Below are 23,074 nucleotides of genomic sequence, written 5' to 3'. Positions count from 1 at the left end.
AAACAGCTCCATGGAGTAATCAGTAGTATGGCCTGCGTCATCCTTCAATCTTGGTTGGGGTGAAGGACACAAGGAAAGGTGTGGTTCATGAACATGAGCCTCCAATGACGACTCAGTGCTTTTACTTTTTACAACTGAAGAAGAGGAGGCGATAGAGCTGGAGGCTGAGTCAGCAATGTAAGACAAAACTTTTTCCTGATGCTCTGCCTTTAAAAGCGGTTTGCCAACTCCTAGAAAACTAAGCGTTCGAGGCCTTATGTAGCCAGATGATGACGCAGGGTCAGCACCTCCTGCATTCGGTCCTATTTTGCTCTTGCCACTACCATCAGATCCACCACCAACACCATCATTACCAGCTGCCATCCCCCGCCCAATTCCACGGCCTCTTCCACCAGCCTTCCTCATTTTTGGTAGAAATGTAGACAAAATCCAACAAACTATATAGTAATGTAAAACAAGGTACAAGGTGTCTATAGGACGGGAGTTTTAGAATTTCTGCACACACTTGTGGACAGTGGACACTTGTGGATTGTGTGCGGCCCACTGATATCTGAGCGCTATGTGACACGCTCGATGGCACAGCTGCCTGTGACCAAAGTGACGAGAGGATAATGGAGATTTTGAATCTCTGCGTACACTTGTGGACAGTGGACACTTGTGGATTGTGTGCGGCCCACTGGTATCTGAGCGCTATGTGACACGCTCGATGGCACAGCTGCCTGTGACCAAAGTGACGAGAGGATAATGGAGTTTTTGAATCTCTGCGTACACTTTTGGACACTGGACACTTGTGGATTGTGTGCGGCCCACTGATATCTGAGCGCTATGTGACACGCTCGATGGCACAGCTGCCTGTGACCAAGGTGACGAGAGGATAATGGAGATTTTGAATCTCTGCGTACACTTTTGGACAGTGGACACTTGTGGATTGTGTGCGGCCCACTGATATCTGAGTGCTATGTGACACGCTCGATGGCACAGCTGCCTGTGACCAAAGTGACGAGAGGATAATGGAGATTTTGAATCTCTGCGTACACTTGTGGACAGTGGACACTTGTGGATTGTGTGCGGCCCACTGATATCTGAGCGCTATGTGACACGCTCGATGGCACAGCTGCCTGTGACCAAAGTGACGAGAGGAAAATGGAGATTTTGAATCTCTGCGTACACTTTTGGACAGTGGACACTTGTGGATTGTGTGCGGCCCACTGATATCTGAGCGCTATGTGACACGCTCGATGGCACAGCTGCCTGTGACCAAAGTGACGAGAGGATAATGGAGATTTTGAATCTCTGCGTACACTTTTGGACACTGGACACTTGTGGATTGTGTTCTGCCCACTGATATCTGAGCGCTATGTGACACGCTCGATGGCACAGCTGCCTGTGACCAAAGTGACGAGAGGATAAGGGAGATTGGATTGCTTTTAAAAAAGCAGTTTGCGGAGCAGTGGGTAAACAGCAATGCCAGCGTGTCAGGAAGCCTTAAAAGGCAGCCCAACAACCAACACCACTGATACACCACAATATAGCCTCCCCTTGCACTGCACACACAGTGACTTGTGTGTTGTGCAGGCCAAATCGCTAGCAGCAGAAGCAGTTTTTTTGTCTTCTTCCCTGCCTAACGCTCTCCCTACAGAATCAGCAGCAACCTCTCCCTATACTAAGATCGGCAGAAGTAAGATGGCGGTCGGCGTGCACGCCCTTTTATACCCCCTGTGACGCCCACCAAAGCAAGCCAATCACTTGCATGCCCTTCTGAAAGATGGTGGTGACCCGTGCCTATGTCATCACGTTGCCCACAGTGTCCGTGAATCCTGATTGGCTGAAAAAGAGCGCAAAACAAACTTTTGAAACGCGACTTTGGCGCGTAAGTCGCCGACCTCGTGGCCGACCTCATCCTAGGGTCGGGTTTCGTTTCATGAAACCCGACTTTGCCAAAAGTCGGCGACTTTTGAATTTTTTCGACCCGTTTCGCTCAACTCTACTCACCACACATCTAGATAAGTTCGGTGGGGGGGTCTAGTTTCCAAAATGGGGTAAATTTAGGTTTTTTTTCCACTGTTTAGGCACATCAGGGGCTCTCCAAACGTGACATGGCGTATGATCTGAATTCCAGCCAATTTTGCATTGAAAAAAGTCAAACTGCACTCCTTCCCTTCCGAGCTCTGCCATGCGCCGAAACAGTCGTTCCCCCCCACAAATAAGGTATCAGCGTACTCAGGACAAATTGCACAATAATTTTTGCAGTCCAATTTCTCCTCTTACCCTTGGTAAAATAAAAAAAATTGGACCTGAAGTAAAAATAGAAAAAAAATGAACATTTAACTTTTTTCAAATATTAAAAAAATTCCTGTGAAGCATCTGAACGGTTAATAAACTTCTTAAGGCTATGTGCCCACGTTAGCGTTTTTAAACGCTTAGAAAACCGGACTCCTTCCCAGAAACCGCGCGTTTCATTTCTGCATGTTTTTTGCTTGATTTTTGCACAAAAACCGCGCGTTTTTGATGCGGTTTTTTGCGCGCGGTTTCTAGGAACATAGAAAATGGCTAAAAACACGCAGCTATGCGGAAAATAATGAGCATGCTGCGTTTTTAGCTGCTAAGCGTTTTCTAAGCGTTTAAAAACGCATGCATTGGCACAAAAAGCCAAAAAATGCATGCAATTTAATGGGAAGCGTCTTTTAAGCGTTTATGCAGCGTCTGATCTGGCACAAACGCTGCGGAAACGCTTAGAAAAAAAAATGCAACGTGGGCACACAGCGTAAATGTGGTTTTGAGCACCTTGAGGGGTGCAGTTTTTAGAATGGTGTCACTTTTGGGTATTTTCTATCATATAGACCCCTTAAAGTGACTTCAAATGTTATGTGGTCCGAAAAAATAAAATGGTGTTGGAAAAATGAGAAATCGCTGGTCAACTTTTAACCCTTATAACTTCCTAACAAAAAAAAAAATTTGGTTCCAAAACTGTGCTGATGTAAATTAAACATACTGTGTATGAAATTTTACTTAAGTTTTTTGGTTGCCATATCTCTGTGATTTAAGGGCATAAAAATTAAAAGTTGGAAAATTGCGAAATTTTCAAAATTTTTGCCAAATTTCCATTTTTTTCACAAACGCAAGTTATATGAATGAAATTTTACCACTAACATGAAGTGCAATATGTCACGAGAAAACATTGTCAGAATCAGTGGGATCCATGGAAGCGTTTCAGAGTTATTACCTCATAAAGGGACAGTGGTCAGAATTGTTAAAATTAGCCCGGTCATGAACGTGCAAACCACCCTTGGGGGTAAAGGGGTTAATCCCATAGAAAACTTATGGAGGGAGTTGAAGCCCCGAGTTGCCAAGTGACAGCCTCAAAATCTTAATGATTGAGAGATGATCTGCAAAGAGGAGTGGACCAAAATTCCTCCTACATGTGTGCAAGCTTCTTCAACTGCAAAAAACGTCTGACTGCTGTGCTTGCCAACAAGGGTGTCGCCACCAAGTATTAAGTCTTGTTTGCCAGAGGAATCAAATACTTATTTCTCACTGCAAAATGCAAATACATTTATAGAATTTATACAAAGTAATTTTCTGGATTTTATTTTTGATATTCTATCTCTCAATATTAAAAATAACCTACTCTTAAAAGTATAGACTGTTCATGTCTTTGTCAGTGTGCAAACTTACAAAATCAGCAAGGGATTAAATAATTATTTCCCTCACTGTATATATTTTAACGCATGCACATTATGCACACTCACTGCAGAGTACGTACACATACACAACACTTAACTGTACACACATTCCCTCTTCCTACCTAAGCGTGCACAACCCTGCTACATCAACACGTACAGCTCCGCTACAACACTCACAGCTGCTTTAGCAAAATGCACATATAGCTCAGCTACATATCCAACACACGCAGACTGTGGTCATTACCACAATTTGAAGTTCCTTCAAGGCATGTGACTGATTACTCGACCTATACTCGGGATGTGCGGGACATGGTAGCACCGATTAGATAGATCATTGTAGTGCTGGAGGAGAGAGCAGTTCTCTCAGACTCTAGACTAGAAAACACACACTTTTTAATAAGATTTTTTTTCATGCTTAAAAGTGCACGGTAAAGTCCTAAAATTACAATATATATCTTTCTGTAGCGTTATGAAGCTTTCAGTATACTTTTTTTTGGGGTTTCAGTTCAATGTAAACATGACACAACTTCTTTTTATTGCATGAAAGATTAGACCCCATGTTTCCAGCATGTTCCCACTAGTGAGCTGCTAATGTGGAATACAGTGCTCATTCCATGTGTTAGTTGTGAAATGTAAATGTTTTTTTTTTGTTGTTGTCATCTCTACATATTGTGGGAAGCAATTACTCTTCTTTTTTGCAGCCAAACTGTAATGATTGCATGTGTAAGCCCATCAGACAGAGATTTTATGGAGACGCTGAACACGCTTAAATACGCAAACAGAGCGCGAAATATCAAGAACAAAGTCATGGTTAACCAGGATCGAACAAGTCAGCAGATAAATGCACTTCGGAATGAAATAACAAGGCTTCAGATGGAATTGATGGAGTATAAAACGGTAGGTTCAGAAAATCTATTACATTTCTATGGGTGGCTCCTAAGGCAACAGCTGATTAGATTGCAAAGCAGCCAACGTGTTTATTAGCATACTAGTTGAAGAGCCCGGCACTGCCCGGGCATAGTAACTAACTACGGTTAGTTCTAACAAATTATAATGATTATATCTATATATATAAAGCTGAGTGTATAGCCCCGCCCGCTCCGCATAGCCACATTCACTATAATATCCCACATCGTCCCGTCAGCCAGAGCCACCGGACTACTAATATCCCACATCATCCCATCAAAGCCACCGGACTACTACACCTAATATCAGACATTATCCCGTCAGCCAGAGCCACTGGACTACTCCCCCTAATATCCCACATCATCCCATCAGCCATAGCTACCGGACAACTTCCACTAATATCCCATATCATCCCGTCAGCCAGAGCCACCGGACTACTACCCCTAATATCCCACATCATCCCGTCAGCCTGGCGTCAGAACCAGAGTGCTGGATTTGCCCTGACTTAAATACCAATGATCCCTTTAATAGAAGCCTGGGGTGAGAATCAGAGCACTGAGGGATTTACCCTAACTTCCATACTGGAGATCCCTTTAAGAGAAGCCTGGGGTCAGAATCAGAGCGCAGAGTGGATTTGCCCTCACTTCCATACCAGGGATCCCTTTAACCCCTTTCCTACAATGGACATAATATTCTGTCCATGTGACCTGGGACCTAAGTCCCGTGGACGGAATATTATGTCATAGCGATCAGCGGCGCCCACGTGGTGAGCGCCGCTGATCGCGGCCGGGTGTCAGCTGATTATCACAGCTGACACCCGGCACAATGTGTCAGGGGCGGTCACGGACCGCCCCCGACATGTTAACCCCTTGCACACCGCGATCAAACACGTTCGCGGTGTACCGGGGGTTAAAGGGAAGCATCGGCAGGGAGGGGGCTCCCTCCGTGCTTCCCTGAGCCCCCCACAGCAGCGCAATGTTCAGCGCTGCTGCGTGGGGCTCCATCCCTGCAGGTCCCCGAATCCAAGATGGCGACGGGGACCTTCGGGGGCCTGCAGGGAACTGACTTCCTCAGTGCCTGCAAAGTGCAGGAATGAGGAAGTCTGCGTCTATGCCTGTGACAGATCGCTGATCTGTCACAGTGATCTGTGATGTGACAGATCAGCGATCTGTCACAGGACAGTGATGTCCCCCCTGGGACAACCTAATAAAGTTAAAAGAAAGAAAAAAAATTTGCTAAATAAATTAAAAAAATAAAAAAAATTCCCTAATAAATTCATTTTTTGGAAATAAAAAAAACAATAAAAGTACTTATTTGGTATCGCCGCGTCCGTAACGACCCGCCTTATAAAACTGACCCATTAGTTAACCCCTTTAGCAAACCCCTTAAAAAATAAAAATAAAAAAAAACGAAGCAAAAAATGATTTATTATCATACTGCCGAACAAAAAGTGCAACAACGCACGATCAAAAAGACGCATATAGATATCCATGGTAACGCAAAAAACGAGCCGCCACACAGCGTCATCAGCGAAAAAATAAAAGTTCTAGCTCGCAGAATAAAGCGATGCAAAAATAATTATTTTTTATATAAAATTGTTTTCTTTGCATAAAAGCGCTAAATGCACTCTCCAAAAGAAATTCATTTAACGCTGGTTTTTGTTCATTCTGCGTCCCAAAAATCGGAAGAAAAAGCGATCAAAAGATGCCACGTGCCCGAAAATGATACCAATAAAAACGTCAACTCGTCCCGCAAAAAATAAGACCTCACATGACTCGGTGGGTCAAAATATGGAAAAATTATAGCTCTCAATATGTGGTGATGCAAAAACTATTTTTACAATAAAAAGCGTCTTTTAGCGTGTGACCGCTGCATATAAAAACCGCCATAAATAGTAAATCAAACCCCCCGTTATCACCCCCTTAGTTAGGGAAAAATAATAAAATTAAAAAAATGTATTTATTTCCATTTTCCCATTAGGGTTAGGGCTAGGGTTAGGGCTGAGATTAGGGTTATGGGTGTGTTGGGGTTAGGGTTGGAGTTAGAATTGGGGGGTTTCCACTGTTTGGGCACATAAGGTGCTCTCCAAATGCAACATGGCATCTGATCTCAATTCCAGCCAATTCTGCGTTGAAAAAGTCAAATGGTGCTCCTTCCCTTCCAAGCTCTGCCATGTGCCCAAACAGTGTTTTACCCCCACATATGGGGTTTCAGCCTACTCAAGACAAATTGCAAAACAACTTTTGGGGTCCAATTTCTCCTGTTGCCCTTAGGAAAATAAAAAATTGGGGGCAAATATATCTTTTTTGTGGAAAAAAATTATTTTTTTTTATTTTCACGCCCGGGCGTTAGCGTTATAAACTTTTGTGAAGCACTTGGGGGTTCAAAGTGCTCACCACACATCTAGATAAGTTCCATGGGGGGGTCTAGTTTCCAAAATGGGGTCACTTGTTGGGAGTTTGAATAGTTTAGGTACATCAGAGGCTCTCAAAACGCACATGACACCCGCAGACCATTCCATGAAAGTCTGCATTCCAAAACGTCACTCCTTCCCTTCCGAGCCCCGACGTGTGCCCATACAGTAGTTTTCTCCCACATATGAGGTATCAGCGTAGTCAAGACAAATTGCACAACAACTTTTGGGGTCCAATTTCTCCTGGTACCGTTGGGAAAATAAAAAAATGGGGACTAAATGATCATGTTTGTGGAAAAAATAAGATTTTTTTATTTTCTCGCCCGGGCATTATAAACTTCTGTGAAGCCCTTGGGGGTTCAAAGTGCTCATCACACACCTAGATAAGTTCCTTAGGGGGTCTAGCTTCCAAAATGGTGTCATTTGTGGGGGATTTCCACTGTTTAGGAACATCAGGGGCTCTCCAAAGGCAACATGACACCCGCAGACCATTCCATCAAAGTCTGCATTCCAAAACGTCACTACTTCCCTTCCGAGCCCCGACGTGTGCCCATACAGTAGTTTTCTCCCACATATGAGGTACCACTGTACTCAGGACAAATTGGACAACAACTTTTGGGGTCTAATTTCTCCTGGTACCCTTGGGAAAATAAAAAATTGGGGACTAAATGATCATGTTTGTGGAAAAAATGCGATTTTTCCTTGCCCGGGAATTATAAACTTCTGTGAAGCACTGGGAGGTTCAAAGTGCTCACCACACATGTAGATAAGTTCCTCGGGAGGGTCTAGTTTCCAAAATGGTGTCATTTGTGGGGGTTTCCGCTGTTTTGGTACATCAGGGGCTTTCCAAACGCGACATGGTGTCCGATCTCAATTCCAGCCAAAAACGTCAAATGGCGCTGCTTCCCTTCCGAGCTCTGCCATGCGCACAAGTAGTAGTTTACACCCACATATGGGGTATCAGCGTACTCAGGACAAATTGCACAATAACTTTTAGGGTCCTGTTACCCTTGGAAAAATAAGAATTGAGGGTGAAAAGATCATTTTTGTGGAAAAAATATGATTTTTTAATTGTACGGCTGCACGTTATAAACTTCTGTGATGCCTTTGTGGGTTCAAAGTTCTCACCACACATCTAGATAAGTTCCTTGGAGGGTCTAGTTTCCAAAATGGGGTCACTTGTGGGGGGTTTCCACTGTTTAGGTACATCCGGAGCTCTCCAAACGTGACATGGCGTCCGATCTGAATTCCAGCCAATTTTGCATTGGAAAAGTCAAACGGCGCTCCTTCCCTTCTGAGCTCTGCCATGCGCTCAAACAGTGGTTCCCCCCTACATATCAGGTATCAGCGTTCTCAGGACAAATTGCACAACAACTTTTGCAGTCCAATTATTCCTGTTACCATTGGTAAAATAAAAAAAATTGAACCTGAAGTATTTTTTTTGTGAAAAAAAGTTAAATGTTCATTTTTTTTAAATATTCGAAAAATTCCTGTGAAGCACCTGAAGGGTTAATAAACTTCTTGAATGTGGTTTTGAGCACCTTAAGGGGTGCAGTTTTTAGAATGGTGTCACTTTTGGTTATTTTCTATCATATAGACCCCTCAAAGTGGCTTCAAATGTGATGTGGTCCGTAAAAATAAAATGGTGTTGCAAAAATGAGAAATCGCTGGTCAACTTTTAACCCTTATAACTTCCTAACAAAAAAAAATTTTGGTTCCAAAATTGTTCTGATGTAAAGTAAATATGTGGGAAATGTTACTTATTAAGTTTTTGTGTGTGCCGTATCTCTGTGATTTAAGAGCATAAAAATTCAAAGTTGGAAAATTGCGAAAATTTTCAAAATTTTCTCCAAATTTTGTTTTTTCCCTTCACCCATGACAGCACCACCTGAGAGAGGGATCCGCCCCGCCAGGACAGGAACCTACTGAGACATAAGGTGCGGCACCTCTCCCCCGCTTCAGTTGGGTTCCTGTCCTGGAAGGAACCCCACTGTCGGCGGTGCCTGTCATGGGCGAAGAAAATGGACCCAGCCCCGTCCCGGCGCAGGAAGAACAGATGTCTCACCTGCAGCGCCGGCCGTCGGGTGCTGGATGCGCAGTCCCCGGGCCCTCCGGGGTTCCGGGTTCGTGCGGGCGTTGGTGGGATCCCCGGGGTCTGCGGGAAGCCTCCACCGCGCCGCCCTCCCCTTGCGAGCGCCGCATCTCGATCCCCATAGCAGGGGAGAGACGCTGGCTTCTTCCGGCCGCTGAAGTCAGCGGCGCATTGCATGCTGGGTGCGCCGGCTGACGTCAGAGAAGGGCGACGGTTTAATGGCGCCGGGTGCGACGCCGGCCAGCTTTCTGAAGCGGCAGCCGGCGGTTGCGGGGGGGAGAGACGCTCACCTGAGCGGAGGCGCGATATTTAAAGAAGGAAGGCGGCAGCAGACGGCGGTGCAACATGGAGTCAGAGCAGGAACGTTCAGCGTCCCTGCCTCCGTCTCAGCCCTCTGGCAGAAAGCATGGAAGCCATTCCAGCAGCAGTCGCCCCAGCCGCAGGTCGGGGGATTCAGCGAGATCCAAAGAACGCAGGTCACGTGCCCCGACGCAGCCTCCGAGTCCGGTACCCTTGATTTCGGGTGGTGTGATCTTCGTGAATGTTAGCATTTATGTTAATAGGGCTTCTGTTGTATGCTTCACCCTGTAGGAAAGGCCTAGGAAAGCGGGAAGCAATAAGAACAATAGGGATTGTGCTATATGTAAATCTCCCCTAGCAAGAGATTGGCAAAAAGATCTCTGTGCTGCGTGCATTCAGCGGACTATGGCGGAGGAAGCGCCTAGTTTCGCAGCCAATCTGATATCTGCCCTAAGGTCAGAAATGGAAGGCTCAATTAAGTCCCTATTGAAAAAAGGGAAAAAAAACAGGAAGGATCCCCCTAGTTCCCCCTCGGATTCTGCGTCAATGTCATCTCAGGCGGAAAAATCATCCTCCTCAGACTCCTCAGACAGCGACATGGGGGGTAAACCATGTTTCCCTGTAGAAGACACAGACGCCCTCCTAAAGGCCATCAGAGCTACAATGGGCCTACAGGAAGAAAAGGCGGCTAAAACCCTAGAGGATGTTATGTTTGGGGGGCTTCAGGAGAGGAAAAAACGGACCTTTCCGGTAAACAAGAAGATCCAGGCACTTATTGAGATAGAGTGGAAAAAGCCCGAAAAATCGGGGGCCCTTCCATCCACTTCCAAGAGACGATATCCCTTCGAGCATAAGGATGCAGAGATATGGGACAAAATCCCCAAAATAGATGCAGCGGTGTCCAGATCCTCCAAAAGGTCGGCCCTGCCCCTGGAAGACGCAGGGGTTCTTAGAGACCCACTAGACAAAAAGGCGGACTCATATTTGAGGCACGCATGGGAAGCGACAGCAGGAGGACTAAAACCGGCAATAGCGGGTACTTGTACGGCACGCTCCTTCATGATCTGGCTGCAGCAGTTAGAAGAAAAGCTGGCTTCAAGGGTCCCAAGAGAGAAAATCTTATCGGAGATGTATCTCTTGCACGGGGCAGCAGCTTTTTTGGCCGATACCTCGGCGGACTCTATGCGGATGACAGCCAGGGCAGCGTCACTATCAAATGCTGCTAGATGCGCATTATGGCTTAAGGGCTGTCCGGGTGACCTTCAGTCCAAGGCCAAATTATGCTCTCTCCCCTGCGACGGTCGATTCTTGTTCGGCAAGAACTTGGACGATATACTGGAGAAAGCAGGCTATAAGAAAAAAGGCTTCCCCAGATTTCCTATGGATCAGAGGAGACAGCCCTTTCGGAGCGCCCTCCCGCTGACAGGAGAAGATGGGAGGATAAAAGAAAAAAAGAATCGGAATTTATGTTTGGTGGAGGTGCCTCCACCTCAAAAAAGTCGCCACAGTGACGCCAGTATTCCAGTGGGGGGGAGATTGGCACTCTTTTTCCAAACCTGGGAGAAGATCTCCAACGCCTGGATCCTAACCATCCTAACAGAAGGCCTGAAAATTCCCTTCATCCGTCAGCCAAAATCCGTGGTCGTCATCACACCCATCAGGAAGGTGACCGAAGAGCAGGTGGCCTTAAAAACAGATATCCTGAGCCTGATAGACAAGCGGGTACTCTCCGAGGTACCACGCCTACAGGAAGGGAAGGGGTTTTATTCACCCCTTTTTCTGATAAAAAAACCCGATCAAACTTTCAGGACAATCATAAATCTCAAACGGCTCAATCTATGGATAAGGAACTCGACCTTCAAGATGGAATCAGTAACTACGGCGGTGAAGCTGCTACACCAAGATTGCTTCATGGCCGTGGTCGATTTAAAGGATGCGTATTATCACATCCCTATCCACCCAGATTACCAGAAATACTTGAGGGTAGCACTTTATATTCAAGGCACGCTAAGGCACTTTCAGTTCAGGGCTCTTCCGTTTGGCATATCTATAGCCCCGAGAGTCTTCACCAAAGTCATAGCGGAAGTGACTGCCATTCTCTGGATTCAGGACACGGTCATAATACCATACCTGGACGATTTTCTCATAGTAGGCAGCTCGGAGGACCACTGTACAGCGCAGTTGACCCGGGTGATCAACACCTTGCAGGAATTAGGGTGGATAGTCAATTTCAAAAAATCAAAATTGCAACCCCTAAAACAACAGACCTTCCTAGGATTCGTACTAGACTCAGAAAAGCAAGAGTGTCTGCTCCCAGAGTCCAAAATAGAAAAGGTGCAGAATCTGGCCTTCACGGGCCAAAACCAACCACGTATGACTTTAAGAAGAGCAATGTCCCTGCTAGGTACCCTAACATCCTGTATTCCGGCGGTCAGGTGGGCTCAGTTTCACACCCGGCAACTCCAGTGGGAGATACTAACAGCACAAAGATCGCTAAGAGGGCGTTTAGAAGGAAAGCTGGAGCTTTCCTTAAAAACCAGAGACTCTCTCAATTGGTGGCTGGACAAGAAAAATCTGACCTTGGGAATACCGTGGGACAGACAGACGTCAGATATAATCTTAACAGATGCAAGCTCCTCGGGGTGGGGGCACACCTAAGGGGCATCATAGGTCAGGGTTCCTGGACGCGTCAAGAAAGGGAAGCATCTTCCAACCTGAGAGAACTGTGGGCGGTGAGCAAGGCCCTAAGTCACTTCATTCCGCTACTCCAGGGTCGAAATGTACGCCTCATGTCAGACAACAAGGTAGTAGTGGCATACATCAACCACCAAGGAGGGACAAGATCACACCCCTTAATGGAAGCGGCGACAGACATTCTGAGCAGAGCAGAAGAACACCTACACTCCTTGACAGCCTTACATATAAAAGGGGCAGAAAACATAGAGGCAGACTTCTTGAGTCGCAATACCCTGAAGCAGGGGGAATGGGCGCTAAACTGGTCCATTTTTCAAAAAATAACTCCGCTTTGGGGGAAACCGGTGATAGACCTCTTTGCCAACAAACACAACAGGCAAACAGAAAAGTTCTGCTCTCTAAACCCGAGAGAAAATCCATGGGCAGTGGACTCATTGCACATCCAGTGGAACTTCAGGCTAGCTTATGCATTCCCCCCAGTGGCTCTGATCCCAACAGTTGTCAGAAAAATCAGGAACGATCAGGCCAGGGTGATTCTAATTAGCTCCATTTTGGCCAAAAAGGCCCTGGTTTGCTCTGCTACGAAGGATGTCCCTCTCCGATCCATGGGTTCTACCAGAAATCCCGGACCTACTAGCTCAAGGTCCAATATTCCACGCTCAGGTCAAAGGATTCCATCTGACGGCGTGGAATTTGAAAGGTCGCTTTTAACGGATAGAGGGTTCTCCCCCGGGTTGGTGGCCACCCTGCTAAAGATTAGGAAACCAGTGACGACTAACCTCTACGGCAGAACATGGAATAAGTTCCTGCAGTTCTTAGGTAGGCCGTTAGGGAAAGATCCCCCGATTAATGCCATCCTGGAGTTCTTACAATTGGGGTTACAGATGGGGTTAGCAGTGAACACACTTAAAGTTCAGGTGTCTGCACTAGGGGCACTCTACAACTGCAAATTGGCATCAAATAGATGGGTAGCCAGATTTATTAAATCCTGCCATAGAGCTAGGCCTATCCCAATACCCCGGATAGCCCCCTGGGATTTAAACCTAGTGCTAGAGGCCCTTACAAAAGATCCGTATGAGCCATTACATCAGCTACCCCTAAAGTTTCTGACCCTAAAAACAATCCTGTTAGTGGCCCTCACGTCAGCCCGCAGGATAAGCGATTTACAGGCTCTCTCAGTAAATCCACCTTATACGCAAGTCTTTCAGGATAGGGTAGTGTTAAGAACAGACCCCGCTTATCTGCCCAAAGTAGCATCAGATTTCCATCGGGGCCAGGAAATTGTCCTTCCATCTTTCTGCGAGAACCCAAAAAATCTGGGGGAGGAAAAGTTCCATAATCTGGATGTTAAGAGAGCTCTCGTAGAATACATATCTATGACTAGCCAGTGGAGGAGGTCCCAGTCCCTATTCGTAGCTTTTCAGGGTGCCAGGAAAGGCTATGGGGTTTCAAAAGGGACTATTGCTAGATGGATTAGGGAGGCCATTAGTGTAGCCTACACAGCTAGTGGTATCCCGATTCCTCACGGCATCAAGGCTCATTCCACCAGAGCCGTGGCGACCTCCTGGGCCGAAAAAGCAGAGGTATCGATCGAACAGATTTGTAAGGCCGCTACCTGGGCCTCACCTTCAACCTTCTTTTAAGCACTATAGGTTGAATCTATCCTCCTCTGATGACTTAACCTTTGGTAGAAGGGTGCTGCAAGCGGTGGTCCCTCCCTAAGGTGTTTCGAATCTCCAAAAATCTCTCAGGTGGTGCTGTCATGGGTGAAGGGAAAACCACCATGGTTACTTACCGGTAGCCGGTTTTTCCGGAACCCATGACAGCACCCGTATATTCCCCCCCTTTTCACCATATGGGTGTGCACAATTAGTAGGGTGTTTTTTGAGTGTTGTGGTATTGGATTAAACATGTAACTAACCGGGAAGTCCTCTCAGTGCTCTGTAACCCAACTGAAGCGGGGGAGAGGTGCCGCCCCTTATGTCTCAGTAGGTTCCTGTCCTGGCGGGGCGGATCCCTCTCTCAGGTGGTGCTGTCATGGGTTCCAGAAAAACCGGCTACCGGTAAGTAACCATGGTGGTTTTTTTTCCACAAATAAACACAAGTTATTTGAATGAAATTTTACCACTAACATGAAGTACAATATGTCACGAGAAAACAGTGTCCGAATCACTGAGATCCATGAAAGCATTTCAGGGTTATTACCTAATAAAGGGACAGTGGTCAGAATTGTAAAAATTGGCCCGGGAGTTAACGTGCAAACCACCCTTGGTAGTGAAGGGGTTAAGAGGGGCCTGGGGTCAGAATCAGAGCTCTGAGTGGAATTGCCCTAACTTTCATACCAATGATCCCTTTAAGAGGCCCTGAGGTCAGAACCACAGCGCTGAGTGGAACAGTCCTAAGTTCCATACCGGGGATCCATTTAAGAAAGGCCTGAGGTCACAACCAAAGCGCTGGATGGATTTTCCCTGACTTCCATACCAATGATCCCTTTAATAGAGACCTGGGGTCAGTACCAGAGCATTTGAAGGCAATTGCCCTGACTTCCAAACCGTGGATCCCTTTAAGAGGGGCCTGGGGTCAGAACCACAACACTGAGTGGAATTGCCCTGCCTTCCATATCGGGGATCCCTTTAAGAAAGTCCTGGCGTCATTACCAAAATGCAGAGTGGATTTGCCCTAACTTCCATACCAATGATCCCTTTGAGACCCTGGGGTCAGAACCACAGAGCTGAGTGGAACGGTCCTAACTTCCATACCAATGATCCCTTTAATAGAGGCCTGGAGTCAAAATCAGAGCGCTGAGGGATTTGCCCTAACGTCTATACAGGAAGATGTGCGCAGATTGTTCGTTCAGCCAGAGTGGGCGGAGCTAGAGCGCATGTGATTGGGTGGCCTGCGGGGAGTGTAGCCTAGCGCGGGTGGCCGGAGTAGGTGGAGCTAGAGCGGAGCTGCAGGGCGTGTGATTGGGCGGCCTGCGGGGGGCATGGCCTAGGGCTCTGGTAGGCCGCAGTAGAAGCCAGGGACTAAATTTAGGCCGGGTAGCTGCAGGGGAGAGGGGGAATAGCGCAGTTGGTGACGGGGAGCGCCGACTGAGCTGGGATAGGGCTGGGAGGGTGCCGGCACTATTCAGTCCCTGTCCCGAAGACTGTCTTCCTCACAGCCCCGCTCTCCATGCACTGACCTGCTGTATCCGTCCACAGCCCCGCTCTCCAACCGTGTCCCACTCTGCTGCTTCGTGATTGGTTGGTGTCTCATTCTGCCGCTTCGTGATTGGTTAGTGATACACACACAAACACACATTCAGATTTATATATAGAGATGTATTTTCTAGGTTATTGGTTATCATCTGCTGTTTTCAGTAGATTCTTCAGCTTTTGAAAGGGTTGTCCCCTTTTAAATTTTATTACAAATGTATAAAATAAAACCTGAGCTTTTTTCTCACACTCCTTGGTTCCAGTGTTGCCTCTCTGGTTTTTGTAGAACGGCTTCAGCAGTAATGTCAGACCTGGAGTGCTTTTGACTGCTGCAGCAATTACTTGGCTTAGTGGCTCTGCTGATGGCACTAGCAGTTGAGCTCCGTAACTGACTGCAGTGGTCTCATGCCTTGTAGATGTGATGTACTGCTGTAGCCAATCAACAAAGAAGAGAGCGGTGGCAGAGAGGAATCAGCACCCGTTGCCTGGGAATGGCGCTAACTGTAAAGCTTTTCCCAAACGCTAAAGCATTTCATTCCGGCACGTGTCACACAGACGACGCACAAATGTCATCGGAGTGCACGTGTGCGGAATTATTGCTGTTCGTGCTGCCGGATTAAACAGACATGTCTAGGTGTGGGACACACAGTCCATGTGAACACACTGACATGTGCAGTCCCATAGAATTAAATGGGTCCGCGTGCGTAATGGTCTCTAGTACGTGTGAAAACTGTCACCACACATACTGGATACTAGCATGTGAAGGGGGCATTATGTATAACACAGGTAATTGGACAATGACAGTTTCAAGTCCCCTTAGGGGACTATTAAGTGCAGCAAGAAGTAAAAAAAAAATATATATATATTTTATGAAAAAAATATGAAAAAACAAAAAACACAATTTCAAATGCCCCCCCCCCCCTCCTTTTTGACCCATTGAAAATGAAACAGTAAAAAAAATAATTTTGGCATTGATGTGTCAAGAGATGTCCATTATGTCAAAATATTAGATTAATCTGATTGGTACATGGCATAACGAGACAGGAAATCAAAACACCAGAATTACGTTTTTTGCCCACTGCAACATTACAATAAAATGTGATTAAATGATGGTATGTACTCCAAAATGGTATCAGGGAAAACATCAGCTCAGGGTGGAAAAAACAAGCCCTCACTCAGCCCCATAGTCCAAAAAATGAAAACGCCACTGGTCTTTGAAAATGGTAAAAAAATGCAAAAATATGTTTTCATACAAATTTCCAAATATGCATGTTAGGTATCTGCGTACTCATATTTACCTGAAAAATCATATTGCCAGGTCCTTTTTACCATATAGTGACCATGGTAGATAAACACAAAAAATAATTGTGGAATTACACTCTTGTCTACAATTTCACCACACTTCGAATTTTTTTCCTGTTTTCCAGCACGCTATGCGGTAAAATTAATGGTGTTATTCAAAAGTACAACTCGTCCCACAAAAAACAAGCCCCCATACGGCTATATTTGTGGAAAAAAATAAAGTTATGAATAGTGATGAGCGAGTATGCTCGTTGCTCAAGTGACCTCTGAGTCTTTGGATGTGCTCGGAGATTTAGTTTCTGTTGCCGCAGCTGCTTGGTTTGCGGCTACTTGACAGCCTGAAACATATGGGAATTTCCTAACAAAGCTGCAAATCATGCAGCTGCGGCGACAGAAACTAAATCTCCGAGCACATCCAAATACTTGGAGACCACCTGAGCATGCTCGCTCATCGCTAGTTATGACTCTTATCGAAGGGAGGAAAAAACAAAAAATGACAAAATGGAAAATGGCCTGAGGTGAAGGGGGTTAAAGGGAACCCGTTATCAAAGTCTGGCTGTGTCTTTGCTTCTGTGTATAATTTAGTCTGAAATGCTTCAGGATTTCAAAGAAAACCTATTTTGAAAATATGTCTGTGGACCATGGAACTTGGAAGACTATTCTGTTAGGTCCTTGGCAGCTTCTCTCCATCCTGATCCCTTTGGCTTGTAGGTTTCTCTTTCTGTATACTCACTAGGAGACATCTGTCAGTCTAGGGGACTAGGGTTAGTGAGAAGCTGCCTAAGACAAGTCTACTGGAGACACATTTAGATGGAGCGTCCTGGAGTCACTCTCCTGATGTAGAGATGTATGCCTCTTCATGAATCTGAAGCGTCTGATGAGTAACGTGCACCTCTGTGCTCCATGTCAGAAATCTTACTCCGGTACCTGACTGATTTCTGGTATGGGGAAAGACACAGCTCAACATGAGTTAGACGGGCTGTGGCTCCCTTTTGGCAAAGCTGGAAGAAACTGGTGTAAAAATGCCAAAAGTCACAAAATTGCTCAGTAGTGAGGCTGTGCTGTGGGGTCGGACTCCTTGGTTTGGCTCACCAGCTCCACAGCCCTGGGTCTGAGCATACGCACAGCAATTTTCAGTAGAAAGCTTGTAGGTCTTTATATTTGTTTTAAATAAGTCAGAAACATCTTTGTATGTTAAAGTAAGGCTGGTTTCACATTAGCGCATTTTCAGCGCGCGCACGGCCGGGGGTAGCTCCGCCCCCAAGCCGGCTCTCTGCCCAGCGTGCCCGCCCCTTCCTTGTAGCGCCGCCTCCTAGCGGACAGCGGTGCCTGCGATCGGCGCACCCTATCTTTAGCATAGGGTGCGCCGATCGTGCGCAGGCCGTGCGCTAGTTGCGCTTTGACCTGCGCTGCGCACTTTTGACGGTGCGCCGTGCGCGCCAAAATCCGAAAAGTTTGATTTTGGCGCGCACGGCGCACCGTCAAAAGGGCGCAGCGCAGGTCAAAGCGCAACTAGCGCACGGCCTGCGCACGATCGGCGCACCCTATGCTAAAGATAGGGTGCGCCGATCGCAGGCGCCGCTGTCCGCTAGGAGGCGGCGCTACAAGGAAGGGGCGGGCACGCCGGGCAGAGAGCCGGCTCGGGGGCGGAGCTACCCCCGGCCGTGCGCGCGCTGAAAATGCGCTAATGTGAAACCAGCCTAACATACATATATTACACGTAAAGAGAATATCCTTACAGAAGCACTATTTTGCCATATCTTTTACTTTTTTTCTGATCTTAAAATGATAGGGTAAAAGAATAATTGATGAAGAAGGAGTTGAGAGCATTAATGACATGTTCCACGAGAATGCAATGTTACAGACGGAAAATAACAATCTACGCATGAGAGTTAAGGCTATGCAAGAAACAGTGGATGCTTTAAGAACCAGGATTACGCAACTCATGAGTGACCAGGCCAATCAGGTCCTTGCTAGAGCAGGTGCAGTATTTATCCATTCATTCATCCATGTATTTTTTTCATTCATATGAAGTAGTTTTGATATCATAGTGCTGTTTTATGTGTCCAACTTCTCAGAATGCAACAGCTTTCATTAATTACTTATTAGGGATCCGTGTCAGAATACATAATCTGCACAATAGGCTTAGATATACCAACTCATTTGGCAGTATGACATATGACAGGCTTGCAGTGGGTAAGTATTCAGACCCCTTTACATTTTTCACTGTGTTTCATTGCAGCCATTTGGTAAATTCAAAAAAGTTCATTTTTTTCTCATTAATGTATACTCTGCACCCCATCTTGACTGAAACCCCCCCCCCCAGAAATTTAGATAGTTTTGCAAATTTATTAAAAAAGAAAAACTGAAATATAGTTAAAAGTATTCAGACCCTTCGTTCAGACACTCATATTTAAGTCACATGCTGTCCATTTCCTTGTGATCCTGCTAGCGTGGGTAGTCTGGAGCTGGAAACTCCAGGAGTGGACCCTCTGGACCGTGGCACCGAGGGGTCCTGGGAGAGCTGCTAGGTGGAACCAACCCCTATACAGGGACCGTTAGGAGCAGGCCCAGGGGTTCGAGTACCACGGTAGCCGGTACCGAGACGGGCGGCTCAGGATGGACCGGAGTAGGACTGTGGGACTGAAGTATAGATGACAGAACAGAAACACTGGAGGCAGGACTGGAGTAGGACGGCAGGTCTGGAGCAGGATCACTGGAGGCAGGACTGGAGTAGGATGGAACAGGAACACTGGAGGCAGGACTGGAGTAAGACGGCAGGACTGGAACAGGATGGAACAGGAACACTGGAGGCAGTACTGGAGTAGGATGGCAGGAACACCGGAGACAGGACTGCGGAAGAGAGCAAGGAACCCGGGTAGCAGGACTGAGAGGCTGCTGCGGTGAGCAGGCAAGAACGGAACTGCAGGAGCCGAGAGCACACGATGCAGCGAGGCCAGTGTGCTAGGAAACACAACAATCAGGCACCTCCCTTAGGGGGAAGCGGCCTGATATGCTCCTGTCTGGTCTGCCATTGGTCAGGGAGGTGCTTCCGGGTCAGGGCATAGCCGGAGCCAAGAAGCAGGAGGGAGGCGCAGCCTATAGCGCATGCGCATTGCATGCAGGGACGCCGCCGGCTGCGCACCTGCCAGAGGCGATCTCCGTGGATGTCGGGCAGCGGGAGGCTGCGGCGTGGGAGCAATGGCCGTGTGAGTACGTAGGGACGGCGTAACAGATCCACCTTGAGTTGGTTCTACTCCTTCATTGGACTCCAGCTGTGTTTAATTAAACAGATAGGACTTGATTTGTAAAGGCACACACCTGTCTACGTATATAAGACGTCACAGTGCATGTCAGACCAAATGAGAATCATGAGGTCGAAGGAACTGGCCAAGGAGCTCAGACAGAATTGTGGCAAGGCACACATCTATCCAAGGTTACAAAAGCATTCTGCAGTACTCAAGGTTCCTAAGAGCACAGTGGCCTCCATAATACTTAAATGGAAGAAGTTTGAGACCACCAGAAGTCTTTCTAGACCTGGCCGTCCAGCCAAACTGAGCAATTGTGGGAGAAGAGCCTTGGTGAGAGAGGTAAAGAAGAACCCCAATATCACTGTGGCTGAGCTCCACAGATGCAGTAGGGAGATAGGAGAAAGTTCCACAAAGTCAACTATCATTGCAGCCCTCCACCAGTCGGGCCAGAGTTGCCTGATGACTGAAGCATCGCCTCAGTGCCAGACATATGAAAGCCTGCATAGAGTGTGCTAAAAAAACAAATGAAGGACTCCCAGACTAAGAGAAATAAGATTCTCTGGTCTGATGAGACGAAGATAGAACTTTTTAGTGATTAATTCTAAGCGGAATATGTGGAGAATACCAGGCACTGCTCATCACCTGCCCAATACAATCCCAACAGTGAAACATGGTGGTGGCAACATCATGCTATGGGGGTCTTTTTCAGCTGAAGGGTCTGGATGACTGGTTGCAATTGAAGGAAGCATGAATTCGGCCAAGTACAGAGATATCCTGGATAAAAGCTAAAGATGGACGAGCACTAAAATGCTCAGGTGCTCATTGTTCGGGTCGAGCAAATTGGAATACTTGAGTACTTGGACAGAATAACGAGCCCAATGTAAGTCTATGGGAGACCTGAGCATTTTTACCGTGATCCCCCCAGGGGTCCTTTAAAGGTCGAAAAACGTCTGAAAATGATGGAAACACTGCTCAAATGACATGGGAACATCATGGGGATCGCCCCTGACAGCATTTCTGACTCCTAGTTCACAGGTTTAAACAATGTTGTCAGAATTTCATGCCATTTTTACCGATTCACCAAAAAGAAACCAAAACGTGTTTTGCTGGGAAATATGTTAAGGTACATCCTTTCCAGGTTAATGACTTGTATATAAGGCAAAATAAATAACCCCAGACCAAAATGTTCCTCCACTACTTGGGTTATGTTCAGACGCAGCGTTTTTGAAGCGTTTTTCAACTTTAACATTACTTTCAACCAAATCAAATGCATTCACTGGGAAATGTCATTGTAAAATTTACCAACCCTAGCTGGCCATGTGGTATGTGACAACATAAGCAGACATATCTTGTTTCATTTATGAAGGAGGGACTCTTAAAGTCACAGAGCCTATTTTTACAGGGCATCAGGCAGCATTAATCTGCTTAAAGGGCCATTATTAAACAGTGGGTCTCCTAAACTTATAGCCTATGCAGTGAGTGGATGGGCTGCCAAGAATTACGACGCACCACAATACCCCTTTCACGAGATGTCCAGGATGGCTTCCATAAAAATTGTTGCATTGAATGCAAGGCCTGCCCTGCTACCAAGTCATATGCACTCCAATAAGCCTTTGAACCCACATAGTGGATGGGCACAGGAAAATCCACTTCACATTATTCACTTTTTACTCCCACTCTGTTTTCTTATGGGTTGACTGCAAGGCCTGCCCTGCTACCATGTCATATGGACCTCAATAAGCCTTTGAACCCACATAGTGGATAGGCACAGGAAAATCCACTTCACAATATTCACTTTTTACTCCCATTCTGTTTCCTTGTGGATTGACTGCAAGTCCTGCCCTGCCACCAAGTCATATGGACCTCAATAAGCCTTTGAACCCACATAGTGGATGGGCACAGGAAAATCCACTTCACATTATTCATTTTGCACTCCCATTCTGTTTTCTTATGCATTGACTGCAAAGCCTGCCCTGCTACCAAGTCATATGCACCCCAATAACCCCAATCCCCCTTGGAAGAAACATGGAGGCGGGCCTCTTAACAATAAAGGTCCCATTAAAAAGGAGCGGGTCTCCTCGACTTGTAATGCCCATACACTAAGTGTGTTGGCTGGCAAACATGTTCCCCTGTGGGGTACACCTCAACCTTTTTCATAACAAGTATTAAACGCCCAGCAAAAACACCCACCATTGTTAGGATTTTGACAATGGCTGTACCAGCATGGAACACGTTAACACTGGTGATCTAGTGGCGGCGAATGATAAGACGTGGAGAAAGGCCTGATTAAAAACTATGCTCAATTTAAAGGAGCGGGTCTCCTAGACTTGGAATGCCCATACACTGTGTGTTGGCTGTCAAACATTTTCCCCTATGGGGTACACCTCATCCTTTTCCATAACAAGTCTTTTACGCCCAGCAAAACCACTCACCCTGGTTTGTGTGACTACTCGTGGAGTGGACCCTCTGGGCCGTGATACCAACCCACCTTGGGCGAACTGACCTAGTGGGGACTACCCACTATACAGGGAGCGTCAGGGGCAGGCCCAGGGGAATAAAGTACCATGACTGCTGGAACCAGGTGGCCGGCTCGAAGGAGGCATGAGAGACTGTGTTTAGCAGGGTGAAGACGGGGGCACGCAGGGTACTGGAATATGTAAAGTGTGTACTCGGGGCACGCTGGGTACGGAAGTGCGTAGAGCGTGTACACTGGGGCACGCAGGGTACAGGATGGTGCAGGATGCGTACTGGGAAGCACGCCTGGGTACAAGACAGAGCAGAGCGCGTGCTAGGAAGCACGCCAGAGTACAAGGTAGTGGACCTGAATACAGAGAGCCACCATGCAGGCCCCAAGAAGGCCTAGCAAGGAAGCAAAAACGATAATCTGGCGCCGCCTACAGGAAGAGGTGGCCTGATATAGGGAATGCGCGCCGGGACTTCCGGGTCAGATTCTCCAGGACCATAGAGACGTCAGTCAGTGTGGGCGCAGTCAGAGCTGCAGGTTATGCACAAGCGCGCCCGATGGGACCTGGGACCGGCCGCAGAGTCAAGAGCGTGCAGAACGCATGTGCACCCTACGGGACCTCAGCGCCGGCCGCGAGACTGTAAGAGAAGAAGTTGGGCGGCGGCGTGCAACAGCTCTGGAGGTACGCGGTGAGAGCCACGTAACAGTGCCTTGCAAAAAATTGGACTGGCTGTAGCAGCACAAAACCCGATAACCCTGGTGATCTAGTGGT

The 23,074-nt window shown here is 46.9% G+C and overlaps 1 protein-coding gene across 8 annotated transcripts in view; it reads left to right on the top strand.

The window, feature by feature from the left end:
* Positions 1–23,074, top strand: part of KIF21A (kinesin family member 21A) — a 247,369-nt gene that overhangs the window by 101,571 nt on the left and 122,724 nt on the right. For all 8 annotated transcript variants that reach the window (XM_073573526.1, XM_073573524.1, XM_073573519.1 and 5 more), the window contains exons 8-9: positions 4,385–4,580; positions 18,380–18,569. In XM_073573526.1, coding sequence (XP_073429627.1) covers positions 4,385–4,580; positions 18,380–18,569 — 386 coding nt within the window. The remainder of the gene's footprint in view (positions 1–4,384; positions 4,581–18,379; positions 18,570–23,074) is intronic.

Source organism: Dendrobates tinctorius, unplaced genomic scaffold (assembly GCF_039654945.1).
Source record: "Dendrobates tinctorius isolate UK_male_01 unplaced genomic scaffold, ASM3965494v1 ptg000035l, whole genome shotgun sequence".
Taxonomy (NCBI): domain Eukaryota; kingdom Metazoa; phylum Chordata; class Amphibia; order Anura; family Dendrobatidae; genus Dendrobates; species Dendrobates tinctorius.
Note: the sequence above shows the minus strand (reverse complement) of the source record. Positions and strands in the feature narration are given on the sequence as shown.